Source organism: Macaca thibetana, chromosome 9, assembly GCF_024542745.1.
Source record: "Macaca thibetana thibetana isolate TM-01 chromosome 9, ASM2454274v1, whole genome shotgun sequence".
Classification (NCBI taxonomy): Eukaryota; Metazoa; Chordata; class Mammalia; order Primates; family Cercopithecidae; genus Macaca; species Macaca thibetana.
In genome coordinates, this window is record NC_065586.1 from 97,928,820 (window position 1) to 97,949,236 (window position 20,417).

General features: G+C 45.6%; 1 protein-coding gene across 5 annotated transcripts in view; it reads right to left on the reverse strand.

Annotated features, from left to right (window-relative positions):
• Positions 1 to 1,244: 1,244 nt before the first annotated feature.
• ARMH3 (armadillo like helical domain containing 3) overlaps positions 1,245 to 20,417 on the reverse strand; it is a 224,908-nt gene continuing 205,735 nt past the window's right edge. For 4 of the 5 annotated variants that reach the window (XM_050804126.1, XM_050804125.1, XM_050804127.1 and 1 more), the window contains 2 exons: positions 5,495 to 5,611; positions 1,245 to 3,322 (listed from right to left, as the gene is read on the reverse strand). In XM_050804126.1, the coding sequence (XP_050660083.1) occupies positions 3,230 to 3,322; positions 5,495 to 5,611 (210 nt within the window). In that variant the 3' untranslated portion in view covers positions 1,245 to 3,229. Of the gene's footprint in view, positions 3,323 to 5,494; positions 5,612 to 20,417 lie in introns of those variants that run through there. The other variant, XM_050804128.1, reaches the window with a different exon arrangement.

The following is a 20,417-nucleotide window of genomic DNA, read 5'->3' on the forward strand; positions in this document are numbered from 1 at the left end:
AGAAGGACCCCAACTCTCACCCACTCCACAACCCCGTCTCTGGAACCTATTCACTCTCAGGGTGCCTCCTTCACTGATCTAATGACCCCCAATAGACCGACTAGGAAGATAAGAAAACTAGTGAACCATGTCAGTTTCTCAGACATCCTTGCTCTTTTGTTCCTCCCCTGCAGCAACTTTTCTGCCTTTCTCTTTTGTCACCTGTCTTGTCCTAGATTCCTTGTTTTCCAGCAGATTTGGGGAGCGACTGACAGGTTTGGGGATCCAAGTCAAGATACACAGTAGGAAAGAAATGCCCTTGTTATGAAACCCCTTCTTTAAGATTAGCTCCTTTTCCAAAGGCAGGGCTAGCACAGAAGCTGGGCTCCCTCATCTCCCAGGAATGGATCCTGAATGTTTGAGCTCCACAGGTCTGACCTTCCTCAGGATGCTTCTGGGCTCCGCACCCAAAAGCCCCCCAACCCCTTGCTATGAGGATGAGCGGCCCTTGTCTGGTGGGTCTGAAGGAGTGACCTGTTAAGACCAAAAACTTTAAAAGTGACTCAAGCACACTTAATTTCTTCAATTAGCTTTAATTTCTAACCACTTGATTTAATCAATCCAGCAGGAATTGTGGTGGGAGTTCCAGCCTAAGAGGCGGACAAGTGGCTGAGGGTAAGATTGTCTTTAGGAGCAGTGCCCTGCGATTGGATCTCCCTTGGCTGTGGAGGAGCCTCCACAGACCTGGCATAGAAGCTGGGCATAGAAAGTGCTTGGGCAGCTCCTGTTGAGGTTGTTTTCCAGGAGAGAATGGACACTCTCATTTGGAGTTCTTGGAATAGGTATATGTGAATAAACTGGTAAAGAGAAGGGCCTTTACAATGGAGGGCAAGGAGCCCTCTGCTTAGTGCCCCATGCCCTTGACTCATCCTTATTCACTTGGAGGAAAGGCTGGCAGGAATCCAGAAGTGGCCAAATGGGTTGGCTTGCCTCCTCAATACCACTACGTTTGGAGATAAGGGAACTAACTCCCTTATCCCTCCTTCTACCCAGAGGGCAAGGGAGGTTACAGCTCTGTGAACCCAACTGGCCTCTACTAGGGCCAGGAGACTCAGAGGAAGGAGGAGAGTTCACAAGGGTGGGTAGGGGTCCCCTAGCCAGATGGGAGCAACACCTAGGAGATTACCTTACCTCTATGTTTGAGGAATGAGTCTGGGCAACAGAGATTAAGGAAAAAAAAAAAAAAAAAAAAAGGCAACACTAAAGACAGTCCCACACAAATCAATTTTTAATAATTTCAACTTGCCACCAGCTCCAGATCCAGCTGCTTTGGGGGTGTATCACCAGGGAAAATACTAAATGCCCCAGGCTGAGCTATCCATTCAGTGATCAGATGACCCAGCCTGTGATCTCTTAAGAACCTACATCTACACATGGCAGCCTGTTAGTGGATTCTCTGGAACTAGCGCATAGCTGCTTAATGTTAGAGCCAGAACTCTGGTCGCCAGGGAGGGCAAGTAACCCAAAGAGATTTTAGGTTAAATGGATAGCAGCCCAGGTGGTCCCAGACATGCTCTCACTGCTGAATTCCTCCACTTATTCCTAGAATATACCGGTGCTGTTTGCTCCCGCCATCCTGAGGGCTTTAGAAAGTGCTTTAAAAAGGGAGGATCTCGAAGCAGCAGCTATTTCAGAGGCAGCTGTGGGGAAAGCCTATAGAGATTCCATGGAAGCTATCCAAGGGAGGAAGCACAAGCCAACTCCCCAAAAGTCAGATTTGCCTGTGGCCCCACCCAGAATCTGAGTGGACAGAATAGAGGCCTTATGCATGATGCTCACCTGGCCTGTTTCAGATGGAGGGCACCCTACCCCCAGGAAGTTCTCTCCCTCCCAGGCACTAAACCACGACAGGAACAGATTCCTCCCCAGAGGAAATTCTCAGGCAGGTTGGATGTAAACAACAGCAGGGTAAGGGGGTGGAACACGTGGAGGAGAGCTTAGCAGAGGCAGGAGAGGCTGCCAGAGGAGGGGGGGCTAGGGAGGCGGGGGAGCTGCTGGAAAGGGAACCAGCAAAGTAGGCACCTTGAGGGCTCCAGAAAACCTGTCAATGTTTATTTCATACATACCCTAAAGACAGAGTAAATGAGATTAGAAACGAAAAGTTAAGGTTGTGACCCTATTGTGCTGATGGGTCAAATGGGTCAGAAGGAGGGGAAAGATAACGGTACTCCTAGTGCCAACACTAAAATTCAAAAGGCGGTGGCCAGACAGCAGAGCACTGGGCAGATTCTCATCTCCAGTTTCCCAGAGGAGTCAACTCTGAATTCAGAAAATAGGAAAACTGGCCGGGCACGGTGGCCATGTCACGGTGGCTGACAGGAACAAACTCTAGAGGATGTGAGAAGAACATCTAGGCTCCCAGCACTTTGGGAGGCTGAGGCGGGTGGATCATGAACTCAGGATATTGAGACCATCCTGGGTAACATGGTGAAACCCCATCTCTACTAAAAATACAAAAAATTAGCTGGGCATGGCGCACACTCCTGTAGTCCCAGCTACTCAGGAGGCTGAGGCAGGAGAATCGCTTGAACCCAGGAAGCGAAGGCTGCAGTAAGGCTGAGATCACGCCACTGCACTCCAGCCTGGGTGACAGAGGGAGACTCCATCTCAAAAAAAAAAAAAAAAAAGGAAAAAGGAAAAAGGTACCCCATTCCTACCCTACCCTAAATCTGAGCCAAGGGTCCTGATGACTGGACAAAGTGCCAGTGGGGGCAGGGGACACAGATTTCAAGCCAAGCACAGCCCCAGGCCCAAAGGAAGCAGGATGTAGCTCCAGCTATATCTGAGAGTTCATCTGTTTTCAGAAGCCGAGCAGAGCCACTGACTTTCAGGGTGCTGGCATTACCCTGAGGCTTGCCTCACCAGCTCCCGAGAATTAGTCAGTAGCTACAGCTTGTAACCTCAAGACTGGAAATGTGAGGGGCTGTTAGGGAGCCCACTCTGGAAGTCCCCATATTTCTGGAGGCCTCTCCCCACTGTGCCCACCCATTCCTCCCCAAATAAGATTATCCCTGGCTTGACCCTCTTGCCCCTGCTGCCCGAGCTCCACTGAAGTGTAGTCTTCACCAAGAGAACTTGGTATCTGTGTTTCTCTGCAACCTCGGGGGCAGCCCCCTCTCCCCTCACTCCCCCTCCAGCCCATGATCCTCATGGGTAAGGGCAGTCAGAGGCTGCTCAGTTAGGCGTGGCCTCAGGAGATAGTGGAGAACTCCTTGAGCAGGACTTCTTGGCTGAGTGTATGGAAGGCCAGGTTTCTCCGGACGTTGGTGCTAATGGATCGAACCTGGGAAAGGGTAGGTGGGGAAGGTGGGAGGGCACAGCCAGAGAGAAAACAGGAGAGAGTCAGTTCCAAACGGGAGAGGACAGTGCCTGCTACACGGGTCACTAGAAGTGTCTCTCTTAGGAAATGAACCCTTAACAGCTATTATCCTTGCAGGCAAATGAGCAAACAGTTCCTTGACAGCAGGGAAGGAGAGAAGAGGGGCTGATAGGAACAAACTCTAGAGGATGTGAGAACAACATCTGGGCTCCCGGGGAGGTAGAATCAGGCACAGACAAGAAAGGAGGGCTGAGGCTGGCCTCTGTCCCTGCTTTGGCTATGCAGAAGGGGGACTGGGCTGCTCAGTGATCTGATGGAGGAGGAGAAACTGAGGCCAGAGGACTCATGCTCTAGTACCACCTCTCTTTAGATGTGTTTCTAGTCTCTTCACTCTCCCTTTGGATTTATCTACATTTTCGGGTTGGCAGGAGTGTTTAGAGATGCAGTCCTTTTCTGGCATAGATGGTAAGGGTATGATCCAAGGAGGCCAATTTCAATGGCCAGGGCCAGGTGACACTGCTAGTGAGTTCCAGCTTGGGAGCAGGGCCAAGTATTCTTAACTCCTATAGTACTCCTTCTAAGATGCCTGCCCACTCGAGAGGAAAGCCTGGGGCGTATCCTTGCCGTGTACCCACTGCTCACCTCACGTACTCTCTACCCACAGAACCCTGCACGAAGTGTTGCCTGGGTCAGCCTGGGAAAAGCCTGTAGAGAAAGGGTCAGAGGGCCCAAGTCCCTACTCTGAGAGGGTTCCAAGAGGAATCTGGCAGACTCTTCAAGGAGATTTTCCCATAGGAAATAGCTGTGTAGGTTGCCTGAGAAACAAAAAGGGAGGGAGAAGGACAGTGTGTCCTCCTGGGCCCCAAAGTCTCAGAAGCTTTCCTTCAATTTCTGCTATGCTATAGGAAACTTAATGAAGTCGTCAGGAAGGAAGCAGAAGAAAGGGCAGCATGGCAAACAGCAGGAAATTTGAGCTCATTAGCTCCAAACCGGACCAGACCCTCTTTGCTCCCCTGTGCTAGGGGAACGAATATGAGCAGAAATGAGTAAGGCCATGGTGAGTGTCTCAGAGCCTCAAGACACCGCTCCTGTAACCCTCTCCAGCTCCTCACAGATTGCTCTCTGTTAACCACTGGCTCCCAGTACTTCCTCCACATCAACTTGAAGACTTGCCAACCATTCCATAAAAATGCTCTACTCTGCTATCACTTTACAGTAATGATTTCTGTGTTCCAAATGAACTCACCCCAGAACATGTCTTCCTGACCCTTTGGAAGTCCAAAATCCTGAGGAATGTCATGTCAGGAACAGAGTTGGGCTATGTTTAGCACAAGACAAATGATCTAAAATGCAGTGCCTTTACCACACACTTGGCATGGGGTAAGTAAAAGCTGAGCTGATGCAAGTTCAGCCCCAGCAGAGGGAGGTCTAAGGATAGGGAAAGTGGGTACAGAGGCCTGCATGTCCTGGTCTCAGTTCCCAGCCAGGATGTTTGTGTAAAACCAAGCTGGTAGGGTGACAGGACTGCAGGGAGGCTGAGCTTTTCTTGAGAACAGCTCAGAGTACAGGGCAGGAAAGGGACCATCAATAGGGCTAGCTCTGTGGAGACACTGACTGGGAAGTGTAGGAGGCACAGCAAATGCTCATGGCTCCAAGTGCCCAAGGGTTGGGGCTGCAGGAAGCTGAGTGATTAGAAAGCAGGGAGCGGAGACTGGAGAACTAGATCGGGAGGGGACTCAGACCAGCGGCCAGTTAGGAGTTTGGGAAGAAGTAATTCCATAAGAAGGGGAAGAATCAATTACTCTTATTAGTTGCCCTGAGGACAGGTTAAGGAATAATGAGCTAGATCTGCCCCTGGGAACACACATCAAACCCCAGGCCCAGCTGGAGCTGTGCAAGGGCTGTCTCCATGGCTGCAGAGGAGAAGTAGGCAACACCACCTCAAATAGCATCTTCTCTTACTGCCTGGTACAGTGGCGGAGAGAAGTTGCATACCCCATCCCAGCAGACCCCTCAAGTCTTGTTTTATCTGCCCTTAGCAAACCGCAGTTGTCCCCTAGAAGCCCATCTGCACAGTAGAACCCAGTGGCTGCGGGTGGGCCCTTAAGACACAGGCAGAGGCGGTGGGGCACTTACCAGCTCTTTGAAGAAGGCAGCTTCCTTGTGCTGCTCTGAGTAGCGCTCATACTGGTCCAGGCCGTCCTGCAGCTTCAGTGTGAGTGTGTCATAGTTGGCTCTCACCACCTCCAGCACCTGGGGGACATCAAGAGCCAGGCAGGGCTTAGGCCATGCAAATCCCACATCCCTTAGCTCCACGCTGCTGATCTACTGGTTTGGGTTTGGTCTGTGACAACACCCCCAAGAAACCCTGCTCATTACTTATCTTCCAGAAAATAGCCTGGCTACAGGGAACGATGCCTCAGGTTTCTGGGACCACTTTCTCTCTCTCTCTCTTTTTTATGAGACTGAGTCTCGCTCTGTCGCTCAGGCTGGAGTACAGTGGTGTGATCTCAGTTCACTACAACCTCGGCCTCCCAGGTTCAAGCGATTCTCCTGCCTCAGCCTCCCGAGTAGCTGGGACTACAGGGACACACCACCACAGCTGGCTAATTTTTATATGTTTTAGGAGAGATGGGGTTTCACCATGTTGGCCAGGCTGGTCTCGAACTCCTGACCTCAGGTGATCAACCCACGCTGGCCTCCCAAAGTGCTGGGATTACAGGTGTGAGCCACCAAGCCTGGCCAACTTTCTAATCTCTCTCTCTCTTTTTTTTTTTCTTTTTGAGACAGAGCCTCACTCTTATCGCCCAGGCTGGAGTGCAGTGGTACAATCTCGGCTCGCTGCAACCTCTGCCTCCTGGGTTCAAGTAATTCTCATGCCTCAACCTCCTGAGTAGTTGGGATTACAGGTGCGTGTCATCATGCCTAGCTAATTTTTGTATTTTTAGTAGAGACGGGATTTCTCCATGTTGGCCAAGCTGGTTTCTAACTCCTGACCTCAGTTGATCCACCAGCCTTGACTTCCAAAAGTGCTGGGATTACAGGCATGAGCCACTGCAACCACCGCGACTTTCTAATCTCTTCTATTCCCTGCCTTTCCTGAACAGCCCAGCCTGGCCACCAAGTCTGTTTACTCTGAGTATGGTAAAAGAGCATGAGAAGAGGTTATAGAACAGTAAGCATCTCAGCTTACCAGTATCCCTGACACCACAAATGTGCTCTCAGCCTTATCCTGAAGCTTTCCCTGGCCAGGTTGTCACAGTTGCTGAGTAAGACTTTGCCAATGTCTCCTTCCTTCTCCCATTCTGGGAACCACATTTCTTCAGTCTTGGGATGTTCCTCAGCACCATCTGCTACTTGTTTTCATTGCTCAGTGCCAACTCATTCTTCTTATCCAGTGCCTGGACTGAACTTCAGGGCATCCCAGCCTTTGGGTATAGGGTACGCTTTCAAGACTAAGCTAGAGCCTTTGTTCTGTGGGGTTTTCCTCCCATAACACCTCTCTGATTTTCTATGTGGGGAGGATTCAGACTTCCACTGACTCCAGGAACCTTGAATATCTGTGGTTACAGAAAGAAGGGACTGTTCATAACCAGGCCAGATGTCACTTCAGCTTATAAGATCATGAATCAAAGGCAGGGGCAGTTGAGGGAGAGGCACTACACATCAAATCAGAAGAAGTGAGCTAGGAAGAAAGGGGAGACCAGGAGAGGGGATGATCATTCACTCTGATCATCAGAGTGAAGTTGATCTGACCTGGAGGAAAGCCTATGGCATTGTGGAGCACTCCCTGCTCAGTAGGGAGCTTGGAGGAATTAGTGAGTGACAATGAACACACAGCTCTGATAGAAGGGGGTGGGGAGTTGGGAAGACGAAATAAGCCAGAGTCAGGATGGAGGACAGGCTCCTGAGGGGCCCAAAGGTGCCTCTGCACTGCTCCCTGTACCAGTCCAAATTTGTGCCAGGCAGACTTCACTTGGTAGCAAACACTCTGGCTGCCAAAAATTCCTGAGGAGAGAGAAGGGCTGGACGGCACAGGGAAGGCTTGTGTCCCTATGGGAGAGTTACTGAGTTTGGTTTGGGAAGGAAGGAACGGCTAGGGCAAAGGTCTGGCCCAGCTTTCTTCCCTTCAGACACCCAGTTCTACAAGATCATTCTGCCTGGTGTGTCCCATAGACTGAAGTATAGGCTGGTTCCTCTACTTCTCATTCCATTTGTCAGTTCTGTAGGCAGGAGGACTGGTACCCAGCAACAGCAGTCACCCACAAAGTAATCTGGTCCTCTCATGCACGTGGGCTGGACTCGTGGCTGGAATATCTGCAGCCAAGGTCTTGGCTCAGAAGTGAATGGCTCAAGCCCAGAAAAAGGCAAAATTCCTCTAAGATGGAATCAGCCCCTAGGAACCAGGCAGAATAGAATAATACATGTTTTCCTATGCCCTGAAATCTGGGGAGCTTCATCTATGCTTAAGACCCAGCAACTTGGACTCAGCCTTTCCTGAGGGGTATTAAGTGCCAAAGGACAAACATCATGCTAAAGTCAATTTCTGCGAAAGAAGTTACTGCATGTGAAGAGATGGTTGTACCTTTTGACCACATCCTGAGAGCCTCAGGCTGCAGGTAAGGCTGCTTTGATCACCTGGACTTTCTCCTCTTGCCAGGGCAGGGGAGAAGGTCTAAGGTCTCACTTAGAAGAGTGATTTCTTCCTATCCCAATAAATCTGGCTTTTGCCAGCATGGTTTAGTTTAGTTTGTTACAGGGAGGTGAGAGCAGAGAAGGTCCCTGAGCTACTAGCTCCTTGGAAGAAAACCAGAAGCAGCCGGACATGGTGGCTCACGCCTGTAATCTCAGCACTTTGGGGGGCCGAGGCAGGCAGATCACCTGAAGTCAGGAGTTCAAGACCTAGCTTGGCCAACATGGTGAAACCCCGTCTGTACTAAAAATACAAACATTAGTGGTGGTGCACACCTGTAATTCCAGCAACTTGGGAAGCTGAGGCAGGATAATAGCTTGAAACCCGGGAGGTGGAGGATGCCATGATCTGAGATCGCGCCACTGTACTCCTGCCTGGATGACAGAGTGAGACCTTGTCTCAAAAAAAAAAAAAAAAAAAAAAAAAAAAAAAAAAGAAAAAGAAAAGAAAACCAGAAGCCTGGCTGGACTTATGGTGCTCGTGATCTCAGCTCTCCTCTTGTCCAGACACTGCCTGTTGCCACCTCCCCCTTCCCTGGCCCTTTCTTTTTTTTTTTCTTTTTTTGAGACAGAGTCTTGCTCTTGTCGCCCAGACTGGAGTGCAATGGTGCAATCTCAGCTCACTGCAGACTCCACGTCACAGGTTCAAGCGATTCTCCTGCCTAAGCCTCCTGAGTAGCTGGGATTACAGGCACCTACCACTACGCCCGGCTTTTTTTTTTTTTTTTTTTTGTCTTTTTAGTAGAGACGGGTTTCATGATATTGGCTAGGCTGGTCTCCAACTCCTGACCTCAGGTGATCCACCTGCCTTGGCTTCCCAAAGTGCTGGGATTACAGGCGTGAGCCACGGCGCCCGGCCTTCCCTGGCCCTTTCTTGTGGGCTTACTTCCTTTCTTCCTCTTATACCCAAGGAAAGTTGCCTGTCAGTTCATCTAGTCTCTGCTGTCTCTTGCCCTTGTCACTTTTTTTTTACTCCCAAGGGAAAAAGATATTCTAGGCTCAGGTCTGGGCCCCAACCCATCCAAGACTTCAGAACACTAGCAGGTACTTGCCTAGCCTGGGACTTTGCTTTCTGTAGTTTCAGACTTAAGGAACATGTCTCATTTGAGTCTCAGCACTGGCCTGGGACATGGTGAGGGCCACACTTAGGCAGACAGCCATCTCCCAGAGCCTCTGCCTAAAGGCCTGAGGCTTCACCACAATTTGCAGCCACAGTATCTGCTTCCTGGCAACTCTAAAGGTCCCTCTCAGGTTGAAATCCCTTTCCAATCCATCAGGTAACAGTCTACGCCCCCGCAAGCACAAGGCTACCTTCTTTCATTGGCTGTTGGGCTTGTGGGCTTCCTAGAATCATGCCAGCCACCTCAGCTTAAGGTAGCCTCAAAGCCCGTAAGTCACCTACAGGTCACATGCTGTCCAAGGAATCCTCACACCACCACCTATGACCCTTAGGAGACAGAGAGTTGAGTCTTGGCAACAGCCTGATAGAAAGTTAACTGAGCTGGCCAGGCACGGTGGCTCACGCCTGTAATCCCAGCACTTTGGGAGGTCGAGGTGGATGGATCACGAGATTAGGAGATCGAGACCAGCCTGACCAAGATGGTGAAACCCTGTCTCTACTAAAAATACAAAAATTAGCTGGGCACAGTGGTAGGTGCCTGTAATCCCAGCTACTTGGGAAGCTGAGGCAGGAGAATCACTTGAACCCGGGAGGCGGAGGTTGTAGTGAACCGAGATCATGTCACTGCACTCCAGCCTGGGTGACAGAGTGCGATTCTGTCTCAAAAAGAAAGAAGAAAGAAGAGAGAGAGAGAGAGAGACAGAAAGAAAGAGAGAGAAAGAGACAGAAAGAAAGAGAAAGAGAGAAAGAGAAAGAGAAAAAGAAACAGAGAGAGAAAGAGAGAGAGAGAAAGAGAGAGAGAAAGAGAAAGAAAAGAAAGAAAGAAAGAAAGAAAGAAAGAAAGAAAGAAAGAAAGAAAGAAAGAAAGAAAGAAAGAAAAAGAAAAGAAAAAAGAAAAGAAAATTAACTGAGCTTGGAGTTCTACTCTTGTTATGGGACTTCAGACAATTCACCTAGCCTCTTATTATGGGACTTTAGACAATTCATCTAGCCTCTGGGAGTCTCAGCCCTTTTCTCTGTAAAATGGAACTTGAACTCACCTTCCTAAAATGACATGGGAATAAAAGTTTTTAAGTTCCTGAATAAAAGTTTTAAATAACATACAATTGATGGAAACACTGTCATCCCAATGGCTACACAGCTACCTAGACAGCTCCTATGACTCAAAAGTAACTACTTTCACAGTCCAGGAAGTACCTGCCTATTTCAAACTGTCCCAAAGATTCTATGTGCATAAGTGATTCCTCACCACAAAGGAACATCTTCTGGGTTCAAGTGGAAGACAAAGGATACAAAAATGGACTCAGTTTCAAAGATCTCATGCCCTCTTCTTTGCCTCAAAACACTTTGCCTCAACTTAAGTAAGGGGAAAACAAAGCGGGCAATGTTTGGGAGGGCCTAAACATCTGCCCCTGAAGTCTCTGGAGGTAAGGGGCCTGGGAGGACAGCGAAGTCATCAAGAACATAGGATTGAGGTCAGAGACCTACGTTTTAGTTCCCAGTCAACCACTAATTAGCAAAATAAATTTATGCAAGTTTCTTAATCTCTTTGAGCCTCAGTTTTCAGTATCTATAAAATGAAGACAACAGCATCTACATCTTGTAAGGCTGATGTGAAGATAACATGAGATAATGATTATACAATGCCTGGCACATAATCATAGTCAGTAATGGTTACTAATTTTATAATGAAAGATTTTCTGGTGACAAGGAGTATTTGGAGTTATGGCTGTCTCAAGATAGTTCTAACCATAAGCCAGGGGCTAGGGCCTCATACTTCTTCATTCAGCCTATGGCAGATTCTGGTGAAGAGAAAACAACATTGTCTATTATTCTTTTTTTTTTTTTTTTTGAGACAGAGTCTCACTCTGTCGCCCAGGCTGGAGTGCAAAGGCGCAATCTCGGCTCACGGCAACCTCTGCCTCCCATGTTCAAGCAATTATCCTGCCTCAGCCTCCTGAGTAGCTGGGATTATAGGTGCGCACCACCATGCCGGCTAATTTTTTTTGTTATTTTTAGTAGAGATGGGGTTTCACTATTTTGGCCAAGCTGGTCTCAAACTCCTGACCTCATGATCCACCCGCCTCAGCCTTCCAAAGTGCTGGTATAACAGGCATGAGCCACTGCACCAGGCTAACATTGTCTATGCAATATGAAAGCAAGCCTCTCACAATGACCTCACCATTCTCAGTGTAACTAGCAAGGCATCAGCCAGAACTCAGAGAATGGCCAGGATAACTTTGGTAGTGCAAAGTGACACAGGTTATACTAAAGAAAAACTAAACAGAGAGGGCTGGCTTTGCATGATGCAGGTTGTGAGGCTGTTGGCTACATCAGGATCAGGATGTCTTCAAGACAGGAAATAGATGAGATCCTAGTGCACAAGGTTAGTTCAAAATTGTTGACAAGGTTTCAGACACATACACACCTTAGCACACATAATATGCATTCCTCACGGACTATTCAGTAGCCTGTGCTCCATTTATTTCAGCAAGGCCTTTGAAACACAAAATAATTTCTACCCTGAAGATAGCAGTGGCAAAACAAGAATCGCCGACGTCGAAAAGTTCCTGGCAATGGCTATTCAGTCTCAATGCCAGAGGGCTTTGCCTTGTGCCTGAAAAATTACTCAGTTTCGAATCTCTGTTGACCTGAATTCCCAGCAGAGTAACAGTGAGAGGACGACTAAATAATAGGATGTGACCTGGCAGCAAACTTGTGTTCATTAGTTTCTTCTCAATTTAAGCTGACATTTACAGTTTAACCTGTTTGGGGAAAACATGGGAAGCTGCCACCAGCCCTCTCCCAACCAGGGCAACATGTATGGTCTTTCCTAGGGGCCAGGCTGCCAGATGAGGCTGAGACCACAAGATACTAACAGAGAAGCTTACAGAGACTTCTTACAGAATAGAAAATAAACCAGGAACCTAACAGGATGGTAGTGGGGAATAAAGAGGCTACAAAATCAGAAACCTAGGTTCAAATTTTGAACCATCATTTACTAGTTATATGACTTTGACCTGGGTTTTAGTTTCCTTAATGGTGAAGTGGTCATAATACTATCGTCTTATAACATTATGAAGATTAGAGATAGTATACAAAATAAATATAAAAAATAAATGATAGGGCCTAGCAAACAGAAGGTGCCAAATGGATGAAGGCTGTTGAGATGGAAACAAATAGAAACAATGAAAATGGAAAAATGGAAGTATCTGATGTGAGGGAGGGGAAAAAAGAAAAAGTGTCTGATGTATTCGAATAAGATGAATCAGCTTGTTACATGGTAGCCAGGAAGGCCTGGAGTTATTCCTAGCATCTGAGGATAGCGATAAGGAAAATCATACCTTTTTGGCCGGGCGCGGTGGCTCAAGCCTGTAATCCCAGCACTTTGGGAGGCCGAGGCGGGCGGATCACAAGGTCAGGAGATCGAGACCACAGTGAAACCCCGTCTCTACTAAAAAAAATACAAAAATTAGCCGGGCGCGGTGGCGGGCGCCTGTAGTCCCAGCTACTCAGGAGGCTGAGGCAGGAGAATGGCGGGAACCCGGGAGGCGGAGCTTGCAGTGAGCCGAGATTGCGCCACTGCACTCCAGCCTGGGCAACAGCGTGAGACTCCGTCTCAAAAAAAAAAAAAAAAAAAAAAAAATCATACCTTTTTTTTTCCTTTGAGACGAAGTCTCGCTCTGTCACCCTGGCTGGCATGATCGCAGCTCACTGTAACCTCCACCTCCTGGGTTCAAGTGATTCTCCTGCCTCAGCCTCCCAAGTAGCTGGGATTACGGGTGCCCGCCACCACTCCTGGCTAATTTTTGTACTTTTAGTAGAGACAGGGTTTTACCATGTTGGTCACATTGGTCTTGAACTCCTGACCTCAGGCGATCTGCCTGCCTCGGCCTCCCAAATTGCTGGGATACAGGCGTGAGCCACCACGCCCGGTTATCATACCTCTTTTTGGCCAAGTGCTACTACATGGACAAAACCATAGAAATAATAGTTCTGGATCAGGTACAGTGGCTCACACCTATAATCCCAGCACTTTGGGAGGCCAAGGTGGGAGGATCGTTTGAGGTCAGGAGTTCAAGACCAGGCCCTGGATGATGGCCTATGTTTTATTATTTTTTTGAGACAAGAGCTCACTGTCATCCAGGCTGGGGTACAGTGGCTTAATAACAGCTTACTGCACCCTTGACCTTCTGGGCTCAAGTGATTCTTCCACCTCAGCCTCCCAAAGTACTGGAATCACAGGTGTGAAAAAATATATGCATATATTTGTATATATTTATATAAAATATATTTATATAAATTATATAAAATATATTTATATATTATATATAAATATATATACACAGGTGTGAAAAAACATGCATATATTTGTATATATTTATATAAAATAAATTATATAAAATATTTATATATTATATATAAACATATATAAAGAAAAAATAATAGTTCTGGGAGGAGCCTTTGAAATCACTTACCTAGTTCATGGCCCTCATTTCACAGAGGAAGAAATAAATGTCCAGAAAGATTGGAAATCGCCCAAAGTCATAAAACTGGGATTATATACCAGAATTTTCTCTCAATCCAGTGCTCTTCCTATACTAGCAGGCTGGTCTAACCTGGGGCACATTCTTGAGTTTACAGGCTAAACTTGGGTCTTCAGAGACCAAAGATTCGAGGAATTCAAACTTGCTTCTCCTAAGAAGTTTGGAAGTACGATTTGTGGAGAGCTAAGAAAGTAACCTGGTGAAGCCTTGATTTGCTGTTTGAGCTTTAATGATAGCCGTTTACTCACTTTAGCTGTTTACTGCCCAGCTCCTTAGGGCTCCAGGGTTTGACAATTTTCAATACTAGCAGTTGAACACCCCGCTTAACCCTGTTGATAGTTGGTGTAAACCAACAAAATTTTATAGACCACTCCAAACTCATTATCAGCAATATCTGATTTTGGCTGCTATTTTGATTACTCCATACTCATTTTAGATGAAAGCTTGAAATTCAAAGGTCTTTGATCTTTAATTGGGCTTTTCAGGCCTCTGCCATCCTGTGGTCTTCAGGCTCGGGGTAGAGTGTCAAAAGATTCAATAAATTCCTTCTACAATGAATGCTCCTATCTCAAGGCTAATCTTCCATTTTCCCAAAGAGACTGTCATCATTCTGTTCCACTTCCATGCAGTTCTGCTTTAACCCTAACTCCTAATCATAAAAAAATTAATCTCTGGATGACTTGAAACAGATAAAGGAGTTAAAATGGAATCAGGAGGAAAAAAAGATAAAAAGGTTTTTTATAGGATTTTCATAATAATTTCCATCCATCTGTCCCACTGGATTCTTGATTCTACTTTGGCTGTTTACTCACTAGAGAATATGATTTTTTGAACCCATTTCTTCCACAAAGCAGGAAAGGACAGCCTGAGTCATCAGTCTCTGAAAATACAAACAAGAGCATCACCAGGCTAAGTCCAGACACTGCCCTTGCTTCTCTTTCCCATAATGTGGAGGGGGCTGGGTAGGCACTACTTATTCTGCAAGCTGATAATGGAGAAATAATGAGTTTGTTCCATGGCAAGTTGGGTAATGGAGTTTATTCCTCATGATGTTTCAGGATTTTGGACACATCTATCCTGGTGCCCACAGAATCAAGAAGCAAGAAGTCTGGACCACAAAGCAGGTATACAGAAAAAAAAAAAAAAGAAGGACTGAATAATCAGGTTTGCTCCCCAAGCCACCTTTCTAAACTGTTCACTGCTCTGACCTTTCTGACCTCCTAGTCCTAGCATAATTGTCTTATCCTTAAAAGAAATAGTGCTGGGCTGGGTGCAGTGGCTCATACCTGTAATGCAAGTACTTTGGAAGGCCGAGGCGGGCAGATCACTTGAGGTCAGGAGTTCAAAACCAGTCTGGCCAACATAGTGAAATGCCATCTCTACTAAAAATACAAAAATCTGCCAGGAGTGGTGGCATGTGCCTGTAATCCCAGCTACTTGGGAGGCTGAGGCAGGGGAATCGCTTGAACCCAGGAGGTTCAGAGGTTGCAGTGAGCCAAGATCATGACTGGCGACAGAGTGAGACTCCACTTCAAAAAAAAAAAAAAAAGTGCTCAGCATACCTTGGGCCTTCAACACTGGTCACTGGCAAATCGACTGCTAGAGGGGAGAGGAAGGTCCAAGAAGCTGCAGGCAGTTTTTAATGGTAAACACACAATGAAATCTCCCTCTCACCATCCATGGAGAGGCAATATCACAAGTCAAACATACCATTTGTCAGCCAGAAAGGCTGAAGTCATCTTCTTTATAATACCCAGCAAATTTCCTCAAACTCAAAGGAAGACAACTTTTCCTACAAAATTGAGAATGACCTACTCAGGGCATTGCCTAGTTCTCTTCTCTGGATTTGTTATTGGGTCTAAAATGCTCTATAAACTTGGGCAAGAGACTGAAAGAGAAATGGAAGGTCTTATCGTTTATTTCCTCTGAAAGGACTAAATTTAGCCTCCCATTCTTCCTCTATTTTCCTAAAACCAGGCCTTTCCCAGAACTGGTTATGTGTCTCCTAATGAGGAATAGCCCTCTTTTCACCCAGAAGCAATAAAGGTCTGTCCCTAACCTTGCAATTTAACCAGCCTAAGCAGAGCCTCTCAACGGCATTCTAACAATTATGTTAAGTGTAGTCAGATGCTGGACAGCTTAGAAGAGGGATTCTGATGAGGGAGAAGCAAAAGCCAATTCTTCTTTCCCTAAAATCCATATTCTTCCAAATTCAAGATTAATTAAAGCTAAACAAGAAGCACAGCACTGCCAAGATGTTCTCTAAGTAAAGATCTTGGCAGGTCACTGTTGGGTCTAGTTGCACCTGGGTGCTGAAAAGTTCCAATTAGTAGCTAGTGATAATCAAGATGGCATAGTGGTTAAGAGTATGGCTCTAGAGTTAGCCTGCCTGGACTCATATCCTATCTTCACCAGTTAGCAGCAGGGTGGAGCTGGGTAAGCCTGTTTGTTCATCTTTAAAGTGGGAATACTAATAACTTCATCATATATAGCTGGTTCTGAGGACTAAATAAGACAATGTATTGAAAGCTTTCTGTGCATGGCACACAGAAAGCACTTAAGAACTGTAGCTGTTACTATTATTTTCTTTGCCTTGATATGACCCTATGAATAACTATTTTTTAGGGCCTGAAATTGGGAGAAGTGACCTATTTCCATAGCTTCCCTTTCAATCCCATCCATAAATAAGAAAATTCCTCTCAGCTGTCCCCACCCTTTCTGGAAGATATTTGCATTCTACAGGTTTCCCAACAAGGGATTTCCTGTGGAGGAAAAAATATACTGCTTTAGGGTTCATGCATTAGCAGGTGGACGCAGGCAGAGTGGCAGGCCCTCTTCTAGAAAAACAACATGCCATTACTACTGATTTCCTCTCTGAAATCTCTCATAGCTAGATGCCCAGCACTCTGAAGAAGGCTCAGTGTGATGGATTTTCATAATGTCTAACAGAGTCCTAAGAAACAACGAACAGTCAACATGTTTGCAAACTAATTTAGTAACACAGGCCCAACCAAAAAAAAAAGGAATCCCTCATCAAGGTCACATGGTAAGATTAGAGTTAGATCCTGATGTACCTTCAGCACTGTTCTCAGCACTCTTTGACAGGCTTCGAAAGCCCTCAGAGCCAAGTCTTGCCTTTATGGAGCTAACATGCATCCATCAACAGGCACACCCACAGATGTAAGGACATAGAGGGTTGAGCCAGTAACACTAAGTATGGTTTGGAGTCAGCTGCTTAACTGATCAGTGAATGGGTAGCTAGTCACACCTTCTAAGACTGGGAAAATAAGGAACCCAAGGCTTGTTATCTTTTTCTTTCTTTTTTTTTTTTTTGAGACGGAGTCTCGCTCTGTCACCCAGGCTGGAGTGCAGTGGCGCACTCTCGGCTCACTGAAAGCTCCGCCTCCTGGGTTCAAGCCATTCTCCTGCCTCAGCCTCCCGAGCAGCTGGGACTACAGGCACCCGCCACCACACGCAGCCAATTTTTTGTATTTAGAGTAGAGACAGGGTTTTTACCACGTTAGCCAGGATGGTCTCAATCTCCTGACCTCATGATCCGCCTGTCTTGGCCTCCCAAAGTGCTGGGATTATAGGCGTGAGCCATCACGCCCGGCCTCTTCTCTTTTGTTTACCACCTCTTCCTCTTTACATTACTGTGGTAGCTAATTCTGAGCGCAAAATTCTACACTAGTGTAGCAGGACCCCTGAGACAGCAGCTGCAGGAAGGACCAACCATTAGCTTGGACACATCTGTGACTGACACTGACAGCCTAGACTCCATCAGGGCAATCACCTGAAAGGCAGTTTCTTCAAGGCTCAGACCTGACACTGAAAAAAATAAATCCTGTACAAAAGATGAAATGAATGGGAGAGGATGTCACTTTACTCTCAAAATATACAAGCTATAGCTATAGCTATGGTTTCTCAGAAATTACATTTGATCCACTCTGAAATGTCCTTCTGAGGTGTGTTCAATGTAGCAATGGATTCCAACTGCATAAATTCAGCTCAACTGTGCAGTGTACTTATTAGATAACTGTCCAAAACAATCTAAGCAGACAAACATAGTGATCTTTGAGCAGCCAGGTTCAAGGAGTTGCTGAGCCATTTTTAGCACTTGTTTGCATATAGCAACCAAAAGAGTTGTATCTCAGACAACAAGGAAAACAATTAGATTCATGAGCTCCAATGCTAACTAGTACCCAGAGGAGACTGTTAAATTCCTTTAAATGCTATCGGCTTACCCTTCTCGTCCATGGGCAGATGGAGGGTCTCAAAGAGACACAGTGACCAAGCAGACAGTTAAAAGGATAAAATATTAGAGACCCAAAAGCTTCAGGTTCAAACTCTCCTTACTGTTGAGAGACATGAAGGCTAAGCCTTTGTAAATGATCAATGTTAGTTAAGGCTAGCACTTGGACCCAAGAATAGATGGAAAAAAAATGGGGAAAGGGAATATCAGAAACGTTTTAGTAAATTATCTTAAAAAGGACATAAAAATGTTCACTATATATACCATTTCCAATATCCATTTGAGACTTCCTTCTGTAGTAACTGAGAAAAAGAGGAGGGAAGAACGAGAATGAGGTAGGCAGAGATTTTATATATATGTATATATGAATAGTTAATGTAAGGGAAGGTTCTCTGAAAAATATGTGAAATTCAAAAAATTCAGTTGGGCAACTCAGGGTATGCAGTATTTTAAAGTAGTTCAGAACTTCCACTTGATAGAGTAACTGAGAACTGGGAAACAATTCTTGTCAGATACTGGATAACAGGCAATGCAGGACAGGAATCCTAAGAGAAAGAAAACAAGGAGAACTTTAAGGTCCTGCCGAGCTAAGGAGACATATAGTTGTTTCCGGAGGCAGATTATCAAAAAGAAGGGAGATAGGCTGAGAAGGAGCTTCAGAAATTTTCAAAGTGTTTCTACTGAATTTCTTCTTAAATATTAATAATATGGATTGCATATGTTGGGTCTTACTCAACTAGGTCAGACAAAAATTAACTGAGAATTTGTAAGCTGAACAATTCTCAGAGTTCACAGAGGGCTGGGAGATGTTTGAATTTTGACTAACCAGAATGAAGAGTACTTGTTGAATACCTAGGGCATTCAAACAAGATGCCAGAATAGTTACACCTTAGCAGTGGCACTAAACTAGCCCTAGAGTAAAGGCTACTTTAAACTTACCCAAATGAAGACTTCAAAGATGTGTCAGAAGGATTGTACTACTCCATAAATATTTTATCTGCCTTCCTGAATACAGTCCAATATAATTTAAAGAAAGACAACAAAATCTAGCACTTAAATTCAATAAAAATCACCAGACATATCAAGAAGCAGAAAAATGTGACCTATAACCAAGAGAAACAGCAGTCAATAGAAATAGACCCAGAAATGAGGGAGATGATGAAGTTAGCAACAAGGACAATTTAAAGAGCAATTATTTTAAAGACCCATTAACATAATAAAGAGAAAAATGGTAGATATAAGGCACATCATAATAAAATTAGTGTTAAAGGAAGAATAGTAAAAGCAGCTAGAGAAAAAAAGACACATTATGTACAGAGGAACAAAAATAAGAATTCACATTTCTTGCCAGAAAGTATGTAAGCCAGAAGACAATGTAATAATAATATTTGTGCTGACAGGAAAAAAAATAGTTAACTTAGAATCCTACAACCAGCAAAAACATCATTCAGAAATGAGAGTAAAATAAAGACCTTTTCAAACAATCTGAGAGAATGTGTTGCTGAAAGTCCTGTACTACAAGAGATATTAAAAGATGTTCTTGACTGGGCGCAGTGGTTCACACCTCTAATCCCACCACTCTGCAAGGCTGAGGTGGGCGGATCACAAGGTCAGGAGTTGGAGACCAGCCTGGCCAACATGGTGAAACCCCGTCTCTACTCAAATACAAAAATTAGCCAGGCGTAGCGGCACATGCCTGTAATCCTAGCTACTTGAGAGGCTGAGGCAGAAGAATTGCTTTAAGCCAGGAGGCGGAGGTTGCAATGAGTGAAGATCGCGCCACTGCACTCCAGGCTGGGCAACAGAGCAAGACTCTGTCTCAAAAAAAAAAAAAAAAAAAAAAAAAAAAAAAAACGCCGGGCGCAGTGGCTCACACCTGTAATCCCAGCACGTTGGGAGGCTGAGGCAGGCAGATCACGAGGTCAGGAGATCGAGACCATCCTGGCTAACACAGCAAAACCCCATCCCTACTCAAAAAAAAAAAAAAAAATTAGCCCACTGTGATGGTGGGCACCTGTAGTCCCAGCTCCTCAGGAGGCTGAGGCAGAAGAATGGCGTGAACCCAAGAGGCGGAGCTTGCAGTGAGCCAAGATCGTGCCACTGCACTCTAGCCTGGGCAACAGAGTGAGACTCCGTCTCAAAAAAAAAAAAAAAAAAAAAAAAGATGTTCTTTGGCAGAAGGAAGCTTATATCACCTATAACTATAAATAACAATAAAGAGCATTAGAAATAGTAAATACATGGGTAAACAGAAATTATTTTTACACAAATTTAAAAATGAGGAATAAGATAACTGACTCTTTGAAGCAAAAAATAACAATAATGTACTGTGAAATTAAAACAACCCTAGAAGAAAAATGTATGACAACAATAGTACCAATGAAAGAATAGGGCAAATGGAAATACACTATTACAAGGTTTTCACATGTAACGTGAAATAATATAACA